This window comes from Chamaea fasciata, unplaced genomic scaffold (genome assembly GCF_029207755.1).
Source record: "Chamaea fasciata isolate MVZ Bird 193981 ecotype frontalis unplaced genomic scaffold, bChaFas1.0.hap1 SCAF_10, whole genome shotgun sequence".
Classification (NCBI taxonomy): domain Eukaryota; kingdom Metazoa; phylum Chordata; class Aves; order Passeriformes; family Sylviidae; genus Chamaea; species Chamaea fasciata.
Window position 1 is genome coordinate 1,914,824 of NW_027094095.1, and position 21,283 is coordinate 1,936,106.

General features: G+C 53.1%; 2 protein-coding genes across 4 annotated transcripts; one reads left to right on the forward strand and one right to left on the reverse strand.

Annotated features, from left to right (window-relative positions):
• Window positions 1-807: 807 nt before the first annotated feature.
• On the forward strand, window positions 808-8,155 carry RGS4 (regulator of G protein signaling 4). Of its 3 annotated transcripts, none has more exons than XM_066191977.1 (5): window positions 808-1,098; window positions 3,805-3,909; window positions 4,903-4,964; window positions 5,674-5,840; window positions 6,356-8,155. In XM_066191977.1, the coding sequence occupies exons 2-5, from the start codon at window positions 3,815-3,817 to the stop codon at window positions 6,605-6,607; spliced, it is 576 nt and encodes a 191-aa protein (XP_066048074.1). In that variant the 5' UTR covers window positions 808-1,098; window positions 3,805-3,814; the 3' UTR covers window positions 6,608-8,155. The 3 variants fall into 3 exon arrangements, with proteins under 3 accessions (XP_066048074.1, XP_066048076.1, XP_066048073.1); XM_066191976.1 differs by lacking the exon at window positions 808-1,098 and adding an exon at window positions 1,242-1,407; XM_066191979.1 differs by lacking the exons at window positions 808-1,098; window positions 5,674-5,840 and adding an exon at window positions 1,190-1,407 and having other exon boundaries at window positions 6,356-6,523.
• A 732-nt stretch (window positions 8,156-8,887) lies between these two features.
• On the reverse strand, window positions 8,888-21,283 carry RGS5 (regulator of G protein signaling 5). Its single transcript, XM_066191980.1, has 5 exons — window positions 20,948-21,283; window positions 15,818-15,928; window positions 13,557-13,618; window positions 13,262-13,428; window positions 8,888-12,752 (listed from the first exon to the last, which is right to left on the reverse strand). The coding sequence occupies exons 1-5, from the start codon at window positions 20,989-20,991 to the stop codon at window positions 12,591-12,593; spliced, it is 546 nt and encodes a 181-aa protein (XP_066048077.1). The 5' UTR covers window positions 20,992-21,283; the 3' UTR covers window positions 8,888-12,590.

A 21,283-nucleotide genomic window follows, 5' to 3' on the forward strand; every position in this document is an offset into this window, starting at 1 on the left:
ATCATGAGTAAAGCACTGAAAGGTTTCTGGGAGAGGGGATGCAGAAGTGGGTAGTGTGGGCAGGCAGCCTGCTGCTAATCAGAAGCTCCTTTATTTCACAGCAGGAGCAGGACTTGAAATGCAGCAGTTCATATGCACGTCCATCTGCCCAAAGCCTTCCCTTCTTTGATAAGGACGGTACAGGCTGTGCTGAGCTGCAACTCGATAAATATCAGCCAATTTGTTCTCTCCCTGGAGGGGCAACTGCCTTCTGCACCATCCAAGGGCTGGGGACAAGAAGTCATTCTCTTCTCCTTGGAACTACAGCAGAGCCAGAGCAGCGCAGGCACCCCCACAGGTGTCTCACGGGTTCATTCTTTAGCACAAAGTACCCTCAGAACTGCTTCAAAGACTTCTCTGGGCAGGCACAGTTAAGCCTTTTATTTTATTTAACCATCTTTCCTTGGGGATACCAGAGGCCCAAGGTCTGGCTTTTGATTTTGCGAACGCAAATGGAGAAGGTGTTGCAGTGATACCCATATCGAAGGCAGATGTGCTGCCAACCTCCTAAATTCGTTTTTTCCACGCACGTACGTGAGCTGTCTTCAAATCTGTGTGCCGAGACATGCACATTTTATATTCCAATAGGGCTTTACACCCCCCTGAGCTTTTGTTGCAGCCTCACCAAAAATATATATTCACATGACTCTAAGAATAAAACTGGAAAGTCTCATCTGCCTGGGTAGTTCCCTGGTGAATTTACATTCTTCTTTCCTTAGGAGTTCTTTTTTCTACATTTGTTGGGATTATGAAAACCTTTTCTGTTTAAAATTCTTGTCCCTTTCTTGATCCAGGTTACTTTAAATAGAAGAGGAAAGGAAATTACCAGAGGAACCAGCAAAGCTCATCTCGCTTCTCAGAACTGATTCTCTGACCTTTTTACTATCTGTCGTCCCCCCCCACCGCCGCGTCGTCCCCCTCCCCCCCTCCCCCCCCCCCCCGAAAATCTGCTTTTCATCTGCACCATTCCAGCCTCCTGCAATAGAGGAAGTACCCAAAGCTTTTTGAGCCCTTTTAAAAGAATCCACCTCTGCAGCCAGACACCAAGCTTCGTTTCTGGTAAGGTTTTCCATCTCTCTCACCCCTTTGTCTGGGTTTTATACGTCACCCTCTTCCTCTTGGGTGGGCAAAAAGGGGACGGGTGCTGCTGCTGTGCTGACTCCTGACTGGGTCACCCAGAGCTGCTGGGCTGTCTGGGCTAGGCTATAAAACGGAGCCAAGGCAGCGCAGCTGCCTCACAGACCGGACTGAATCCCGTGCGCAGCCTCTGCCGCCTCCTGCGCGCTTGTTTTTCCTGGAATACTGATCCGACCGCGGGAGCAAGATGTGCAAGGGACTCGCTGCACTGCCAGCCACTTGCTTAAAAAGGTACTGTTTATTTCTGAGCATCTGGTAATGGTCTCGTTAGCCCGGAGACACGCTGATGCATTGCGCTTTTTGTCCGAGGCAGGAGGACTGATTTGGCTCTGATTATTTTGCAAGATTAGACACAAATGATTGCTTAGAGGCTTTTGGGTTGTTTTTTTTTTCAGCCAGAAGCAGAATTGCAAAAAGGTTTTGTACTGAGCTGTGGGAACTCTAAAGCCTTCCTTCCCGTCATCCCCATCATAAAAACCAGCAGCTTTTAGCATTGCGATATTTTGCTATTCCTGTCCGCTGCTTCTGCTGCAGCCCTTGAACCCCTTTTCTCCTTTGACTCCTCTCTGCTAAATTTTCTCGATTCTTTTGAGGGAGAAGCAAGAGAGACAGGATAAAAATGATGGATTATCCCCCGAAATGCATTTCAAATGCAGAAATGCAGCCTGGCAGGACCTGAGACCCGAGTGCCAGCAAGCAGGGATGCGGGGCACGGTGGATCTGGATGTGCCACCAGCCTGAGTTCTCCGGGTGATGGTGAGGGGACAGGTTCGGCTGTACCCGAGTGCATAGCACGGGGGGCTCATCACACCCATGTGGTGTGCTGCCAATCAGGATGGGTTGAACTGTAGCCCTGCAGGACCTGGCTGCACCCCGGTGCGTGGGATCAGCAGAGCAGAGCCTGCACAGCCCCAAATGTGCCCTCGGCAGCATGGCCTGCCCCATAGCCCAGCATGAGGGCTGTCTAGGCTGGCACCTGGAGTCCTCCAGGAGGGGTGTTACTCCCTTTCAGGTGCTCTGGGGCCTGGAGATGCCCAGGAGAGGGGCAGCATGCTCCCTGCTCACTCAGGCCGTCCAAACTTATGCAGGTCTCTGATGGTGCGGGGCTGCTCTTCTGCCCACTTGTGCCTTCAGCAGCACCCCTGAGGTTGCCTCCCAGCAACTGTGCAGTGGGTGGGGAAAATGCGAGCAGAGACTCAGCTGGCTCCCATCTGGAGGATAAAGCTTCCTGCTCATGGTTGGATTTGAAAACAAGTGCTGAAAATGCAAGGAAAAAGTGTTGACACTTCCAATTTGCAGGGACGTTTGATGAGGATAAAAAATAATTGAAAAAAATGCAAGGAAAAATAGTTCACATCTTTTAAACACCTCTGTCCAGGATTCCCAGCAAAATCCCTCTCTCCCAGAAAGCTGCGGGACTGGTTGCAAGCAGTAGTGTCTTGTTTCCTCCTGCTGCCACCCTCCTGCAGACCTGAGCAGTCTCCTCCTCCTGGGCAAGGAGCGCGACATCGCCAGGCCGCCCTAGCCTGGCAGCCCAGAGCCCCCGTGTGTGCCTGGATGTTGCTGGTGCCCTACAGGCACCCTGCCCTAAAGCAGCTGTGAGCTCCCTTTGCTCTCCCTCAGTGCTGGCGCTGTTAAGGAAACGTTTCTGAGGCAAGCAGTGTGATCAGGTATGGCCAGGACAGAGTGCTGACAGGGTGCTGGAGCAGAGAGCAGTGCTGGGAGACTAAGCAGCTACCAGAGCTCAGCCCTGTGGCACAGCCTCTTGCTCTTTTCCAGGCTCAGATCTGAGGAGAAGGAGAAGAATTTCCTGCTTTACACTATCACTGCACCTTGGGGCAGGCCAAGGCCTGTACCCCTGAGCAAGCAGGACTGGTTTACCCACCCCTCCTTCTTAAATTGGAAGGAAACCCTGAGATGTGCCAATGCCAGTATCAGCTGCATATCTAGAACCTGCAGTGAGGAAGTGATTGTCCTGAGCATGCTGGAAGGTGGAACAGAATTAAGGATGAATCTTCAGAGGAGCTTGCTGTGGAGCAAGGGAGCAGCTTGCAGTCAGCATGGGCTGGTTGTGGTGAAGCTCTTGGCTCATCCCCTGATCTCACCCCACAGACTTGCTCCAAGGCACTGACTTCATCCCTTTTCTCTGTGTCATGGGCTTGGTGGGGTGGCCTGGCATGGCCCTGCTGTTCCTGTGGCTGGGTGATGAGGCGGGGAAACGGCAGGGGCTGCACGAAAGGATTAGTAAGGGTGTAAGAACCACACAGCAGCAGCTGGGCAAATCAGCTCAAGGAGAGGTGACGTACACAGCATGGCAGTGCTTTTCTATCATGATATTTTTACTGTAAACAGTAGAAAACAGCAGTTTCTCTCCCTTTGCCACCTGCTTCCAGGTTGATGACCTTCTCGGCAAGAAGCTGTTGAACATGAAAAATGTTCGGCATTATTGCATTTGTTTAGAAACAAAAATGTGCATTATGCGATGAGTGGAAAATCAGCACTGGAGTCCCTGTCAGTGACCCGCGTTTGTGTCACTGAGTAATGCTGGAGGAGCCTGTGCAGTGAGGAGGCTGCAGAGGGAGTACAAAAGCATTATCTTCATCTCCTTCTTGATTTTTTTTCTTTCAGTGCCAAAGACATGAAGCACCGTCTGGGCTTCTTGCTGCAGAAGTCAGATTCTTGTGACTACAGCTCTTCCCAGGGCAAGAAGGAGAAGATATCTTCAAGCCAGAGGTAAGAGCAGGTGCTGTCACCTAGTTAATCCCATACTGGCTGCAGCATGTTGTTTACTCCTTCACCAAGCTGGACTCCAGTAGTGTTTCTGCTGCTGCTTCTCAGTTCTTCCTGCACACCTGTGCTTGGATCTAGTGTGGCAGTAGCTCTCAGGTGTTGAGATAGTCCTGCCAGCTGTCAACCCCTGAGGACTTCAATTTCCTTGAAGAAAGCTGAACTAGAAGTCCTGTTCTGCCACCACTTCCATGATTCAATATGAATGAGCACAGGGGAGGGTGTGTACAGTGTCCTGCACAGGGGGATGATTCCATTCCAGACCCTGTGCAACTGGACACATTGCAGAATCAACACCCCCGTCTCTTTGTGCTGGATTTGTGCAGTGGTCCACACAGCTGCACAGAGGTGTAGGCACACGAAACAGCCAGCAGCCTGTCAGGGCATCACTGCTCTCCCGAGGCTGCAAGGAGACTGTTCTCTCCCAAGAGGACTCCAAAAGCCAAGGTTTGCTCCTGGAACAGATGACCCCTTGGGTGTTCTAGTAGGGTAGAGGGAATGAATGCAGGATGTGTTCCCAGTGTGTTTCTAGTTGCCACATTCCTCTCTTTCACACAGCTACTGTTCCCCTGGCAGGTTAAAGGAATCAGCCCTTTGGAGTTCACTGATATGACCTGGAAGAGTGATTCCAGGTCTGTGCTCCAGCAAGAGATGTAGCCAGGCACAAAGTAAATATGAGTTCCACAGCAATTTTTCCAGGAAAATTCATTTCTAGCCCATGGCTGGTGATGAGGATTGCAGACAAATTTCTGTAGGTTAGATCTGGGATCCCTGGGGGTATCTGTAAAACAAGCTGATGTTTCATTCACAGTCTCTCATGTATGCTCTTACAACAATCAGGGGAAAAGATTTTCTAGTGGTGCTGAGAAACAAACCAAATTTATCCATTCTATACTCTCTTTAACTCAGCCCTGTGTTTCTCTCTTTGTCTCTTCTTAGACTTAGCCAAGAGGAAGTCAGAAAATGGGCAGACTCTTTGGAAAATTTGATCCATCATGACAGTAAGTGAAGAGCTGTGAGCAGTCCCAAGAGGGGACACGGGACATTATCTTACATCTCTTAGTACAGGAGCTCCTTTGGCCACCCAGACCTCTGGGAGGGGTGGGGAAGGGGCCTCTTGCTCAGATCCAAGGCAGGGGTCAATCCCAATGCATCGTGAGTGTGGTTTTGGGCTACTGCTGTGCTGTCTCTTTTCTGAAGGCAACAGGTTTAGCCTCTGTGCAAGAGGAGGGCAAAACTGGGACACACAGTTAGTGGTGGGTTAAACAAGAACCAAAAAGTGGAGATACTATTTGCAGCTAAGCCCATGGGAGACTTTGTCTTCCCATCAGTTGTGGGCAAGCTACATGGATGTCCTTGAGGTTTCCTTCACATTGTTCCCATGGTCTGAGACTCTGTGGAGCGTGCTGGCTGTCTCCTCGAGGCCTCCTGGGAGGCAACACATGAGTTGCTTGTGTCTTTGGCAGGGGACTGAAGGTCACAGAGAGGGGAACAGGCAGCTGGGACCCCACGAGTGACATCCCCCTGGGACCTGTCTGGATTCCAGCCTCCCCGGCATGCATGAGCTGTCCGCACTGCCAGCCCCAGGGCAGCTCCTCATTCAGCTCTGGGGAGGAGAACCCAAAATCACTGTTTGCTGGGATTCAGGGGTGCGACTGTCCAGGGACCAACACTCTTGCCTGACCTGGTTTTCCTCTGAACAATCCATAGGAGGACTGGCTGCTTTCCGTGCTTTTCTCAAATCTGAGTACAGTGAGGAAAACATTGAGTTCTGGGTCAGCTGTGAGGAGTACAAGAAAACCAAGTCACCAGCCAAGCTCAGCCCCAAGGCCAGGAAGATCTATGATGAGTTCATCTCAGTGCAGGCCACAAAAGAGGTATGTGCACTGAACATTCCTTGGGCAAAGGCACCACCCTAAATTCTGAACCAGCAGCGCAGGCAAGCAGAGGTCAGTACTTGCACAAGAGGTTAAGGCTTCTGCTTCTCTGCTAGTTAACAAGGACATGGTGGGGTTTTTATTGATTTTATATTAAACTTGGGTAAAGAGAAAGTGTGCTTAGTTACAACCACATGGCCATTCCGTGCGCACACTCAAATGGGAGAAGCCCAAGAGGATCACAATTCCCAATGTTTCAGCTGCTCCCATGCAGTTTGAGTTTCCTGGCTGGCTGCATCCCAGAGGGATGTGTTTCAGTCTCTCCTGACAGCTCTTCTGGTAGCAGGGATGCATTGGTATCTAGCTGCACAGATTCTGCTGGGGCTGCAGGGTGTCAAACCGCCATTTCGGACAGCTGCTCACCAAGCACACATGGTGGAGAGACCCTTGGGGGTTTTCCCTTTCCTATGCCCTTCTGGGACAGTTTCTACTTATGCTGTCCCTTTGGCCCACAGGTGAACTTGGATTCATGCACACGGGAGAAGACAAGCCACAATATGCTGGAGCCCACACTGTCCTGCTTTGATGAGGCTCAGAGAAAAATATTCACCCTCATGGAAAAGGATTCTTACCGCCGCTTCCTCAAGTCCCCATACTACCTGGACTTGGTCAGCCCACCTGGTGCTGGCTGTGGGCCCGAGAACTGCAAAAGAAATCACACCCACAGCTTAGACTGCAACTCCAACATCATCTCTCAGTGCGCCTGAACCTGTATCAAGGCAGGGGCAGGCCGGGCTCTTGCAGAATATAAGGCAGCAAAAGCATTCATTGGCATGAAGCGGCAGAGCTGTCTCCAATAGCTGTCTAATGTCACAGTTGTATCCCATGTCATGCAACAGCCAGCATTTGTAACCCAATCCAGGTTCAGTGTGTGTAGCAAACCCTCCTCTGATGGGTTGGTGTAGGGGCGCTGGGGTCTGTGTCTGGCAGGAGCTGGGGGCAGTCGCTGTGTGTGCTGGGGCTCTGCGAGCCCTGTGAGCCCAGGAGGGTGCTGGGGAGCTCATGTCAGCCCTGGCTCTGCCCACAGAGGGACCAGATGGGTGAGGTCACCGTGTGACACCCAGTGATGTGCAGGGCAGGGTGGAAGCTAAGGGAAGCACTGGGGACTGTGATCTCCCCTGTCTAACCTTCAGAGGTTTAGGTGAAAAGGGCTGGCTCTGGTCCTTAGCTGTTCATAGCTCCCAAATGTCCAGGCTGTCAGGAGTGTTTGCTCAGAGCTCAGGCTGCGCTGCAGTATCAGGCACAGGAAGAGCTCCTACTCTTTCTTGAAGGGAGACCAAAACTTTTTGGACAGCCTCTTTCAGTCATCACAGTCACAGTCGCAGGGAAGTTCAGCCTCCCTCTGTCATCACGGGAAGCTCTTCCCTCTGGCCACTGCTCCCTCTGTAGCACCACGTTTATGCTGGTCAAGGATTTTCTCTAGGGCTGTGCAGAGCTGTCACTTTGGGGGAGGCTCATTATTTCCTATGTTGTTAATTGCAACCTTCAGGCTCCCAGGTTAAATACTTCAGCAGAGCAGAACAGAAACATGTTCCTTCTCTCAGGTTTGCCTGTCCTGGCTTGTAAGGAGCAGTTTTTGAGGGAATAGGACTGCCATATCTGAGGAGGAAAGGCCCTGCTTGGGCATACTTGTCAGTGTTGGAGTTTTTTAAGGTGTTATTTATGTATTTCAGTAGCAGCATGTCTCACTTTTCCTGAAGATGGTAGGAAGAATGTGTCTATCTCATTACTGCTCCGAGGCTTTGCCAGTGGGCAGCTTACTTTTTAATTGCCGTGGTGAGACACGGCCTTTGCTGTGGGCTTTGGCACTGACCTGCAGTGGGAAGGATGGGAGGCAGCTGCAGGACTGCTGCCGTGGGCTGCAGCACCAGGTCTCACTGTCCCCCAGCCTTGGTCTCTCCTTCATTAGATGTTGCTGCTCTGGCCACTGTGTATCCTGCGCTCTGCATCCCAGTCCAGACAACAGCTCTCACACCAGGGTTTTGGCATGGCAGGAGGAGGCTGTGGCTCTCCAGGCTCATAGAGAAACTTCTTTTTTAACATATGCTTTATTTTGTACTTATTCAATGTACTAACACCTATCACCATGCATGTTCAGCTAAGAGATGGAGAGGCTTGCTAAAGTACTGAACATAGTCAAGCATGTGGCTATGTTTCATTTTCCCCTGGTACTGGGAACTCTTGGTAACTATTGCAAAAACTGTATCAATATTTAAATAATGATGAATGCAGTCTAAATAAAAATGTTCACGTTAGTCCCTTCTAAAATGCCATTATGTGAACAAAGGAAATGCACGGAGATCTAATTCATTGGACAAGGTTGCTCTAAAAAGTGGCTTAGCTCCGATATTGTTTTAAGTCACGGAAAGATGAAACAGCTGATGAAACAACAACAATTACATCCTTCAGACACCTTCAACACTATGAGCCTGAGGAATATCTGGTTTTTATGGGTCTATGCCGTGCCTGACCATCAGCTCGGCATGGGGGTTAGCCATCCTCACCAAGGGCCTGGGATGAGTGTGAGGCCCCTCTTGACAGTTCTGGAGTGGGGAACATCAAAGACCCCTTCTCTGAGACAGATGCTTTGCAACCCCGAGCAGACAGAACACATTTTATCTCAAAGCTGAGCCTGTCCCTGGGCCGGGCCCTGTGGGTGCAGAGAGCAGGGCTGGTCGTTGCTCAGCTCTAGGCCCTGGCGCACCCCAGCTGCTGCTGGTGGCGCAGGAGCTGACCCTGGGAGCCAAGGCTGAGGCAGCAGTGGGGCTGGAGGTGCCTGTGCTGCACCAGCCTTGGGGTGTTTCTTCTGGATCAGCTCCCTGGGGTGATTCCCTTTCCAGTTTACTGAGAAACCCCTGCATCATTGCAGCAGAAGCTTTCAGAGGCTTTTGATCTTGCCAAGGCTTTTGAGTACAATTTTGGGAGTGCTCTGTAGGGGTTAAGAAAATGCTGCACCTTCAGTACAAAGAGACAAAATGAACACTCCGTTGAGACAGTAGCAGAAATACATGTTTATGTGTGGATTACTGAGTGGTACATGATTATGGGTTAACACAACTCCTTACTGCACACCAGCACCTCACATCTTCCCCACATGAATACCTTCAGTGGAAATCCCATGGAGAGCTCCAGACTGAAAACCTGCAGCTCCCAGGTGTGAGGAGCTGATGTGCCCTCCTGCCTTTGCTCCAGCCCTTGGCCACAGCGTGCAGCATCCTCCTGGGAGTGACCAAGGCCTGAGGGGAGCCTGGATGAGCTCTGGGACATCCTCAGCCACTGGGCTTTGGCAGTGCCCAAGTCTGGGAGTGGGCAGCCCTGGCAGAGCCCAGCCTCAGCACACAGGGCAAGAGCTGGGTGGTTCACCCTGTGATTGATGACACGTGAGGCTCCAGGTTGCTGAAGTCACCACAAAACATGCATGAAACCATCTCCTGGTGTTCCTCTGAGGGATGCAGCTGCAGGGAGCCCTTTTCCACGTGTGCCCGTGGCAGGGAGTGGGTGCCAGGGTGGCGTGGAAGCAGTGCCTGGTGCTCCATGCCCCTGGCTGCAGCGTGGGGTTGCCTTGCCCCACGGCAGAGGTGGGGCTCCCTTGGGGAGCATGAGACCTGCCTCCTGCACCAGCCCAGGTACCAGCATGGCACACAGAGGCCACGGGCACAGGGTGGTCCTGGAGGACCTTTATGTTCGCTTAGCTGGAAAGCCAAGGTTTCCCTCAAGAGGGTCTGGGACCACGCAAAACCCACTCACACTCCTCTCTGTGATGGACCCCAAGCACCACATCCAGAAACTCTGCTTTTTGGCTCCGACTCTCAGGAGGTTGAGATGCCCATGTTACAAGAATATATGTGTGTGTGTACATGTATATATGGATACAGGGATACAGATGTACATGTTGTGTTTATATACTGCTATATATGCCAGATTTCACGAGAGCTAGAGTGATAAAATACATGAAGTATCTCCTACCAGAAATATGATGGTTGGCATTAGCCCAATAGTAAATACTTCTGGGCCTATGAAGAGCTGGGCCATGGGGTGGTTACAGGTGTTGGCACCTTTCTGGGCAAGCCTGCTCAAGTAATTAGCGAAATGACCCTTCTACACAAACACAACTTCCCTAGAGCTCCAAAACACTTCTGTGGCCACATTTTGTGGCCACCCAGTAGATGACTGGCAGCCCCCAAAGTAGATCTCCAGCATTTTAGCAGAAATTGAGACAGGGAGGGATTGCCAACAGAGCTGTTTCATCTCTCCTGAATCCAGCCTGCACCTTTCTTTTCAGCACACACATACCTAGACACCTTCTCCCTGCCCCATATGTTGCTGCTGCAGCAGTGATGTCCCAGGGTTTGATGGCACATAGCAAGAGCCTCCGGCAGCATGCCAACATTATGGCATTGGTAGTGGCGGCATTTTACTGCGAAACATGTGAGGGTGTCTGGAAATAGCTGCCAAAAGATTAAGTAGAAATGAAAAAATCCAGGTCTTTCTGCAGGGAAGCCTGTTTGGTTTGGCATTTCTGAGTCACGCTGTAAATGAGGAGCTTGAACATGCTGAACCCACTTGTATTGACACCAGTTCATGGAGACGTTGGGAGAGTGCAGGGAGCATGTGCAGGCAGAGGTGGGGGGAGCACCCTGCAGCAGAGGGGCTGGCCAAGCCCCCATCCCACGCCCAGCTCTGCTTCTGCCTTCCCCTTGTTGCCCACCTGACTGGTGGACACTGCCGGGGGGTCCTGTGCCCTTTCGATGGGACCCTCCTGCTGCTCATGGGCTCCCTTGGGCTCTTTAACATCACCCAAGCCACCCTCTGCATTCACCCCAGGGGAATGCCTGTGATCATCACCCCTGCTGCTCCAGCACCGACTTTCCCAGGCCTTTTTGCTCCAGAACTCAAAAAAAGAGTCACGTTTGTGACTGCCTCCATCCCTCCCCTGCCTCCCCACTCCTGCCTGGAAAACACAGCCCATTTCCTGCAGCTCGGGATGTATTTTTCTTCATTGCCATAGTGACAACGTGTAAATATTTGGGGCTGGTGGGGTTTTGATCAGATTTTGCAAGTCTTGAAGAGGCTGGAAAATCCGTTGTTTATGTTATTGCATTTTGCATGGAGCCCCATGACTTCCAGTGAGGCTGAGTCTGGGGAAGGGGACTGGTCTGGGATGCCAGTAGGCAGCAGGGCCACGGATGTTTTGCTGGCACCTGTCAGGTTGCTGGCTGAAGCAGCTCTTTGCAAGCTATGACCCTGTGGATGATGCACCAGCAAACCAACACAGGGATGCACCATCCAGGCCCCATGGAGCAGGGGTTTATAGCATTTCCCTCAAGGCTGAAATGAGACCTTGGGGGCTGCTTTTCATGTGTCCTTGCCCCATCATCAGGTGTGATTTATTCTGTTAGCAGAGGGCTGGCTTCGAACCATCAGAAAGCAGCTGGTCCTTTTTAGAGACAGCCTATGGAAACACATGGCCTGGGCAGATAAGGGGAGACAGGAGAGAGTGATGCAGGCTACACAAACTCAGCAGGGTCTGAACTCTCTTCTAGAAGCCAGGGGGTCATTTTTCATGTTCCCAATGATGGGTTTGAGTTTCCATTTGGTTTTTTGGGTTTGGTTTGGATTTTTCAAATTGGATCTGAACAGCTGGATTTTCAGCTTGCTTTCCCCCCAGGAGAGCTTCCCTCCCTCCTCGATGCCCCTGTGCTGGGTTTGTGAAGAAGTATTGCTTTGGCATGCCTACTGCAGAGAGAAGCGACTGAAACGAGAGAGCCCTGCAGCAGCCCCTGGAGCTGCCATCCCAGCATACCACGAGGGCTGTGCCCTGGGAGCTCAGGGCATCGTGCAAAGGCTGGAGCGAGCAGCTCTGGGTTGCTAAACAGTCCCGGCGTTTTGGACAAACAGGTCTCATTTTACCCCCTTGTTTTTGTGTTTAGAGTGAAGCAAACAGGCTGACTCTGAGTGGAGCTGCTGGGGTGGTGGTGCCACAGGCTCCTTCTGCTCTCCCCGGCGCCAGCCAGGCACACCCTGCGGCACTTGGTTCTGCCATACAGCAGTCCCTGCCATCCTTGTCACAGTGCCATCCTTGCTGTACGTGTCACTGCTGTCCCTGCCATGCCCCCGGTCCTGGACGGCTGTCCCAGGGTGCCTGCTGACTCTGAAGGAAGGTGATGCCAATCAGGCAATGGATGTGTCTCACCCTACCTTGGCCAGGGAGGGGAGCATCTGCAGGGTACCCGTGCAGTCTCAGCAGCACCCTGGGAAGTTGGGAGGAGGGAGCAAGCCTAGGCCAAACCAGCAATATGGGCAACACTGGGAGAAAAATTATCAAGTTCTAAGGAGTCCTAAGAAGGCAAAGTCAGTACCTCATGGCCTCCAGCTAATGCCAAGCTCCACAGCACCAGAGACATGTCAGCTGGCCGTGTGGCTCTTGGTCACTGCAGAGCTGGGGCTGCTCCCTCACCCTTCTGGGTCCCAACTCCAGGGAGTTTCTACCAATTGTTCTTTTGTGGGAGAGGAAAGAGATGGTAAGAGAGGAAACACCAGGACATCTGAAAGTCCAAAGCATGGGGGGAGGTGTTTAGCAACACCTCTGGGTGCTCTTCTAGGGTGGTATCAAGAAAGCAAAGCGGCAGGAGAAGGGGCAGGTGTTTAGACAGAAGCAGTGGGGATGCCTCGCGCAGCCCTGCCGCATTGCTACTTGATTAACTCATGATAAAACTCCGACCGCACAAATCTGGGCAGGGAGTCTTTTTCCATCAGGGCAAAGATCCTCTTCTGGGCCATGTCAAAGCTTGTTGGTGATGGCTCCACCAGGTTCTTCATGGTCACAGCCTTGGTGAAGTGGTCGATGTTCACCTGTCATGAGAGTGTAAGAGGGATGGGAGCCTGCCTTTGGAGGGCTGAGTGATGGTCTCCCCTTGCCTGCTCTGTCCCAAGAGCAATCATGCAAATGGCAAGGGGAAGCACTGAAGCAGGTTCATTTCTCTGGAAGAATTATTGGTGGCAAAGCTGTCAGGATGAGCTCTGTCCTGCTGCAAAGCTATCTTGGGGAGGAAGATTACTGTACGTTGTCAACCCTTATGATTGGTGTCACACCTCTGTGGGGAAGAGGGGGACAGGCATGTGTTGGGGTTGCCCATGCCTGGAGACAGCCCAGCAGAGGCTGCCAACAGGGGCTCCAGGTTTGTGAAGGATGGGAGTGCAGCACGTGGGGATGGGGCTGCCCCTTGACAAGGATACAGCCCTCTGAGCCCCTCAGCCACGGCACAAGGCGCCCTGCAGCCATCGCTCTCCTTTGGGAGGGAGGCTGACAGGGCAGCAGCCTCATTCCTCCCAGTACCATCTCATGCCCTACGGCCACTGACCTCTTTGGGTGCCTCAGTCTGGATGAATTCCTCGTAGATCTTTTTGGCCTTCTCTGCCAACTTCACAGGGGACTTGGTTTTCTTGTAGTCCTCGCAGGCCACCCAGAACTCAGCGTTCTCCTCGCTGAACTCAGAGCGCAGGAAGCTGCGGAAGCTGGCGAGCCCATCTAGGTGGCAAAGGGGAGGTGAGGCCTCGCTGAGCACTGGCAGTGCAAGGGGGGGCAAACCCTCACTGAGCAGCCGAGGGGACATGGAAAGAGGGGAGGTGACCAACCAGCAGGGGATGTGAACTTACAGGGGTTTTGCAGGAGCTTCTCCAAGGAATCACGCCACTGCAGAGCCTCCTCTGGAGATGGCCTGAGGAGAGTAAAGAAAGCCCAGGTGGTCCATGGTTACCCCACAGCCTCCATCTGGGCTCCAGGTTTTTAAATAATTCCTTTAAAAATGGGGAGGAATGGAGTAACAAGTGGCAGAGACTTTCAGAGCAGAGGCAGTGGTCTGGGGATGCTGCTGCTGCCTCACAGCACAGGTGTCCTTCTCCAGGGGAGAGCCGAGTGCAGGGAGGGTGAGGATGGGGTGGGAAGGGCGAATTCCCCCATGCTTTAGCAGAGCTGCAAAGCGAGTCCCTTCTGCAGCCACAGGGCTCCTCCTCACCCCAGTGCCCACACACGGGACAGCAGTGCAGGGGCTCTGCAGGCGGCTGGGAAGCATCTCTGTGTTTTCCTGCTGGGGTGGGGAAAGATGCTCCCCGCTGGCCACAGGGGCTTGGTCACTGAGGCCCCGTGCTGCTGGGGCCGGGGTCAGCGTTCTCCACTCCCACAGCCCGAGCGCCCCGTTCCCACGCCCTGCGGCGGGCCGGGTCACTGGGCTCGGCGCCCTTCCCGCTGGAAACCTCCAGTGTTTTCCATCTGCACGGCTTTTCCTCCTTTTTTTTTCCTTCAATATATTTTTCAACGTGATGATTGCAATGAGACTGAAGAGTTTAGTGGAATTTTTTGTTTGTGGCTTTTTTTGGTTTCTGGTTGTTTTTTTTTTTAATTTTAGCTCCAAGGAGTTTGACCAAGATGTCCTGGGCTCCCAGCTCCTTCTCTGCATCCCTGCCAGCATTGACCGGAGGGCAAAGGAGTCCCCCTGCTCAGCACTGAGTGCAGGGCTGGCTGTAGACCATCTCCACTCCCTGCTGCAACTCTCGTTTTGCTGCTGCAGGGGCCACACATGGGAGCTGAAACCCCCCGGCTGAGCAGAGCATCCCTGGGAGAAGAGAGGGAGAGTGGGCCGGACAGCCTGTCCTGGTCCTGGGGGCCCAGAAACTTCAGTGGTGGATCTGGGGGGACTACAGGTGCCGATGCCTGGCCATGTCATGCTGCCCGAGTGGCTGCAGCCAGGAAAGGAGAGTGGCAGGAACACCAGGCTTGCTCAGGGTGGGTACCAGCCCTCACTTGTCACCTAACCATCTGGAGTAGACACCATGACAGGGGGTTCTTACCCTTCATGTTCTGGACCTTGAATTGTGTTTGCACTTCTATTAAGAATCAAAGCTCTCCCTGCCCCCATGTCCCTGTCAGGTGACTTCTCACCCCAGTGAGGAAGAGCATCACTTCAGCAAACTGACACAATCCAGATTTCCTGGAAACCACCAAATTCACTTTCCCATTATCTGAATGTCCCTGGGATGATATTAACTGTGAGTGAGATGCTGACAGGTGAGTGATGCCAGGGCTGCACAGTGATGCAGTGTAGGGGAAAACAGCTTCTCCAGGCAGACTGGAGATGTTCTCCAGCTTTCTGCAGGGATGGCTAATGGAGACAAATGTGTCTCTGTCACAGAGGCATCAGGAGCATGGCAGCGATGGAGTGAGAACCACACAATCCACTGGGCTCTGCCAGCCCTCTCTGGTACGGGCAGCTCTTGCCGGGCAGCAATGTGGCAGGCAGGCACTGTGCTGGCAAACATCCCCCTGCACATCACCCCCTGCACCCTGGATTGGCAGACAAAATAATGAATGTTTCATGTGCTTTAAATAATGTTGATAAGCCAGTATTATACATCAGCTCAGTGCTGGAGAGCAGTGGTCAAGCCAAACGCCATAAGGTGAGGAGGTCCCATCATCACCAAGCTGCCTCAAGCCAGGCATTGTGCCATGAAGTTGTGAACCCAGCTCATGGACATGCTGCCACCCCAAAGCCAGATGGTTGCAAAGGCTGGTACCTCTGGGCTGAGGCAGGTGACTCAGAGAAGTCCAAGTGCCATATGCCTCTGGGAAAACCTTTATCGAATAACATGAAATCTCATCAAAAGTAAATTGAGTTTCCATGGAAAATCTAGTTTCCATAGAGCTGTATTGCCTGAGACATCTCACGCTGTCCTGACATAACTTCTTGAGCCTACACCTAGCAGGCAGGTCACAAGGAGCATGCCACAAGCTGCCTGCCACCTAGAGCCTGCAGTGCCAGCCCACATCAGGGCTTCAGCTCCTCTGCATCCCAAAAGGGCTTGTACCCACCCCACTGGCTGGGCACAGGTACCGCTGCAGCCCAGCCCAGTTTAGTACTCACTTCTGGGCCTTGGGTGGCTTCTCCGGCTTCTCGGGGTAGGGGATGATGAAGTCAATGGTCGCATCAGGCTTCTGGAGCAGTGTGCCTAGCTTTGTCTTGATCTCCTTGGCCCTGCAGCAGGGGAGGAGCAGAGACAGGTCAGGCAGAAGAACAGGGTAGTGGGACACTCACAGCAGTCCCTGCCCTGCACCCGCTCTGTAATTAATTCCAGATGAACAAATGGACCCTAATCCTGTAAAGGCTGTGCCTGTCTGTGGCATTTCTAAACAGGCACTGCGCATTAGTGGCAGCTCTTGATCTTGATCTCCTCGCTCTGTCCCCATCTGTGGCCGGGATAATTGTATCAGCAGGGCTGTCAGGCTGCTCTGGGGCTGAATTAGGAACATGTATCCAGCACTCAGTCTCTATAGAGACAAGCTCGAAGAAAGGCTGGTGAGGTGGTGAAGGTGAAGAGGTGTGATGGATGCTGCGCTGGGGTGTACCTGCCCCATGGTGCCATCCCATGCTGTGCCACCAGCCCCACACTGCTGCCAGCACTCAGAGCCCTTGTAATAGACATACAGGACGTTTCTTAGTAATATATAAGCCTTATATCTGCAGTGGGAGGGGTCCTGTAAACAGGCACCTCCTGGGTGCTGCCTTCTCTGGGCAGAAAGGGAAAAAAGGTTACAGGAGCTGAAGGCTGCCAAAGGGTGACTGCCACTTCCCACTCCACCAAGGCCATGCTCCAGACCTGCATTTGGAGGATGCAGAGAAAACAAGGGGTCCTGGGGCTTGGCAGCAGGCCCAGCTGTCTCCCAAAAGGTTCCCTTTTGCACAGTACAAGTAGTAATTATGTCCTGAGAATCTAAAACTGCTAAGACTCCCCCCACCCCCACTGCAGCTCAGGGGTGGTAGCAAGAGCAAGCTGAGCTTTTGCAAGGAGCACTCAGGTGTGCTGCATGAGGTTGAAGAAACAAAGGGGTGAAGATAGACTGCCCCCCCGTCCCCATCCCCATCTTTGCAGAGCAGGGCTTTTCCCCGGCAGAGTGACATTTGGTGGCTTCCAGGTCTTCTTGCTGGCACAGGAGGTGAAGGAGAGGGGACAGACTGCTCCTCACAGGCTGACTGGGTTGAGCTTTCAGCATGGCTGGCAAAGCTGGACTACAGCTCCCTGTCCTCAGGGCTCCCTGCAATTTTCCCTCTCTGCTGTTTATTTTCACAGGCCCTCTGTGGATGATTGCTCCAGTGCTATGTCTGCTATTTCATTTCAATTCCTTTGATTTTTTTTTTCCTCCTTGTAAAACTCTCTGTGTTTTGGTTTCCACCTGCCAGTCCCCATGGGTGGCATTTGGAGACCCAGCACAGAGGTGTCTGTTCTGCTCCACTCCCTGCCAGCTGCCCCCCATTTCTGCTACAGAAACCTGCCTCTGAGCCACCACCCTTGCATGGAGGTGGGCAGCAGGACCAGGCAGAGAGAGCAGCCCAGCCTGGGGCTGCAGGGACCACTGGCAGTGGGTGTACGGCACAGGGCACTGCACACCCAGAAACACAGCCATTGTCATGGACAACGTCAGCAGCTACAGAGACAGTTTCCATTGCTAGTGCTTCTGAGAAAACCTGAACTTGCAAATCTCAGGACCTCAGGAGAAGGGTGACAAGGTCGCCATGTTCCCACACTGAGGTGTCTGGGACAGGGATGCTGCCCTTCATCCTGCTGTAAGTAAATAAGTAAAATGCAGACAAGTGCTCTGAGCTAGAGCTGGCTCTTGATGTCCTGGGCCTGGCTCTCCGGCGATCCTCAGCTGCCTCTTGGCACCCCGCTGGCCAGCACTGCCATACTGGGACCACCTGGCACGGCCCTGACCCATGGGGATGGCACAGCTGCAGGGACGGGGAGCAGGTGGAGAGGGCACGGGAAGTGGACAGCCCCCTCAGCACCAAAGCACTGGGTAGGTGCAGAGGGTGCCACAGGAAAGCCGAGAGGACAGGCTGGCCTCTCCCTTGGCTCTGCTCTTCCAAACATCTGTGCTTGTGGCCACAGGTCCCTGCAGGAAAGGAACACATGGGCTCAGGGAGCTTCTCTCAGGTGGGGCTGAGCAGAAATGCTGGGTGCCACCTTGTCCCTCTTCCAACACTCGGGAGGGAGGAGTGGGATGTTGCCACAGTCAAGCCCTCGCCAGTGCCAGGTGCTGTGCAGCAGCGACAGTCCCTTCCAAGGAACTGGACCATGCGTCATATCATGGGGGGTTCATCCGGCAGGAGCATGGGGGACGAGCAAGGGGCAGGGGGGCTGCCCACCTTGGAAGCAAGGAGCTCCTCAGCAGGCAGAGGAATAACACAAGCTGTGCTGGGAGCAGGAGCACTGAGAGCCAAACTTAGCCCAGGATGACCCAAGGAGCTGGGAAGACAAGGACTGGGACTCGGCGGCTGTCAGAGCAGCACGTGGGGACCCCCTGCCCTGGTGTGGATGAGGTCAACACTTACACAAGGTCTGGAAGCAATCGATGGTGGCTTCACACAAGTGCTCTCTGACTCCCACCCTCTGACAGTGACTTTTGGCCAAGAGCTGCCAGGCACAAAAGGCACTGGGGCCCTCAGCAGTCCCATCCTGCTCCATCCCATAGTGTTGCCTAGGGACCCCCAGTGACTGGCCACCCTGCTGGAGCCCTGTACGTGTGGGGACAGCAACAAGAGCCTCCCCGCTGCACCAGAGCAATTCTCTGGCAGTGGGACCTCCATGACATCTGTAGAGACAGCAGAGATAAGGGGGGTTGTTAAAAGGAAGCGAGGAAGGACAGGAGCGGGCTGAAAGCCTGCAGGCTGAGGGAGGGAAGGGCTATTTAAAGACACCATCCCAGCGTCCTCCAGCAGATGGATTACAAGCTTTCAAGCAAGGCTTCAGGGAAGGCTAAACAGCAGGGGGAAAAAAAGGCAGCTATAAACAAAAAAGGCATCTTAAAAAAAAACCAACCAGCTATGGCCAAGCAAGAAAAAGCAAGAGGACTGTAAATGGTGGAAGGTTAACTGTGAAAACATATGGGAGCAAGCCAAGAAAAAGTCTGAGAAATAGCTTCCAAGAAGCATTAATAGAAAATATGGGCTCTGTCAAACATATCAAGAGCAAGAAGGGCTGCTGAGGAGGGCCAGGAGAGACTCCAGCCTTAAAAATAAAACAAAAATAGAAGCTCAAAGGCGTTTAAAGCCATAGCTGAAAGCCGAAAGCTAAAGGTGATGCTGTGCCTGAGGGCAGGGAGGTGGCAGAGGAAATGCCCCTTCACGTGCAAAAGCCTCCAGAGGAGATTTGAGGAGCCATAAAGCTGCAAGACTGATGCTGTATGTGGCAGCTGTGTCAGACCCGTGCTGGACACATGGACAAATATGGTCTATTGGAGAGGAGTCAAGGCTCCTCTGGCCGTAGGAAGAGATTCCTTTCAACCTATCATCCCTCTCTGAAGAGGCCAGCAAACACGTGCTGTGGGGAGAGCCAGGGGTAGCAGCCCCTTGGGCCGGCAGGGCACCTTGATGGGCTCTGCAGACCCCGGACAGCTGCAGGGGAAGGTCAGTCCATGCATGACAGTGTGGGAGAGGCGGCACACAACTGTGGGGATGATGCTGGGGGAACGCCAGCTGGGACCATGCTGTTCAACCTCACAAGCAGTGGTAGAAGGGGTAGATGGCCAACCAGCAGATACTGCAGTACCTGGATGTGGCACCTGGGGCAAGCTGTGGGGAGCTGCAGGAGAGTCTCATGACACTGGCAGTGAAGCAGTTGGAAAGCTTTGTAGAGCAATATGAGGTGATGCACAGGGGACAAATGCCGTCCTGACTCTGCATGTCAAAGTGTGAGCGAAGCCTTCAAGACTGAGGATTTGAGGGCATAGCAGATGAAAACATCAGCGTGGCAGCAGTGGGAGAAAATCTTTATTAAGAAAATTTACTGTTAAAAAGTGTCAGAAGAGTGACAACAAGGGCGATAGCAGAGCAGAAACATGTGGATCACCCACAACTGGAAGAGTGCTCTTGGCTGCCCATGGCACAGGAGACTGCAGGGGAGAGGGCAAGGTCAGCATGGATTAATGAGGATGGCTGAAACACAAGATTCCAACAACGAAACCACCACAGGCCTGGGCTCCTGTTTGTGTCTGTGATGTGAATTTGCCTTTTGGGCAAGCAGCATCAGCCCCCAGTGGCATGATTTCAGCTGCAACTTCTCTGGAGCTCCCCCAGGGTAGTGAAATTCCCACTATCACTCTCATCCAAAAACCAGTGTTAAGGCATTTGCAGGTGTTAGGGAATCCTCACTGAGGGATTCACTTGACTTTCTCCTAAGTTTTCTCCTAAGGTGAAGCATTAAGTGCCCTGCTGCTGCAGTGAGACTTCAGCTGCTTTGCACCTCTGCTTCTCACTGGTCACCCTCCAAAGCCCATGGGAGCAGAGGAGAAGACAGGTTCCAATCAGCATGGAAATGGCCAGGGGCTGGAGCCTGCCTGGGCTCCCAAGGTGCTGAGAGGAGCCCCCGCCACCATCAGGTACAGGTTTTGGGGTGAGCACCAGGGTGGGTAGGGATGAAGATGAGGATGGGTGCCAGAGGGGGAGCAGAGCTGGTGCTCTGTACAGAGCTGAGCCTCATGAGAGGGGCCAGCTCTCCATGGCTATTCTCCTGGCTATTCCATGCTTGAGCGACACGAAGGTAATTAAAAGAGGATGGTGAGGCACTTTGGAGACAGGGCTGTTTTTACCTCAGAAAGGCAAAACCTCTGTCCTGATTTTTTTCCCTCTTCTCCTCCTCTGTGTTTTGCAGAAATTAAAATCTGAGGATAAAGCACTCCTGCCCAGAGTGGGGGAGGGCTGGGTTTGGAGCAGCCCAAACTCACCCAGCAGAATGACCCCCAGGGCAGAGTGGGGAGTTTGGGACCGAATCAGCGCTCATCCCACCAAGGGTATCAGCCACTCGCAGCACCCACTGAGACACCCCCAGCAACCTTCCCTTCCCCTATTATCCGTTCAGAGCTGTATAATCCCAGTACCCATAGGAGATGCCCATCATGGGGCTGTGCTACAAGAAGAGCCCCTGTGCCTCCAGCCACCCCCAGCAGAGCCCTGCCAGGAGGCAGCCCCTGGCATCCTGCACATCCCGGCCGCTCTCACCTCTCCAGGCAAGTGTGGGGCAGCGCTGCTAATCCTTTGCACATCTTGGCAGGCTGTAGTTTCCTTGGCCGTGAGAAGAGTGTGAGTGATGGCCAAAGCGGGCAGCAGAGGCTCCGTCTGCAGCCCAGCTGCCTCCCTCGTTCCTATATAGCTCCGGAGCTGGATCCCCGCCAGCCCTGTATCCAATGCCGGCTGGCCTGCTGCAGCTGGCCCCGGCAGCTTCTGGATTTTGTTTTCTTCTCTCTAAGCTCACACGGAAGGAAGAAACATGTGGGTTTTTTGCGGTGAGGTCAGGTAATCGAATTGGAAAGGCCAAGCTGATGTTTAGGGGGCTTC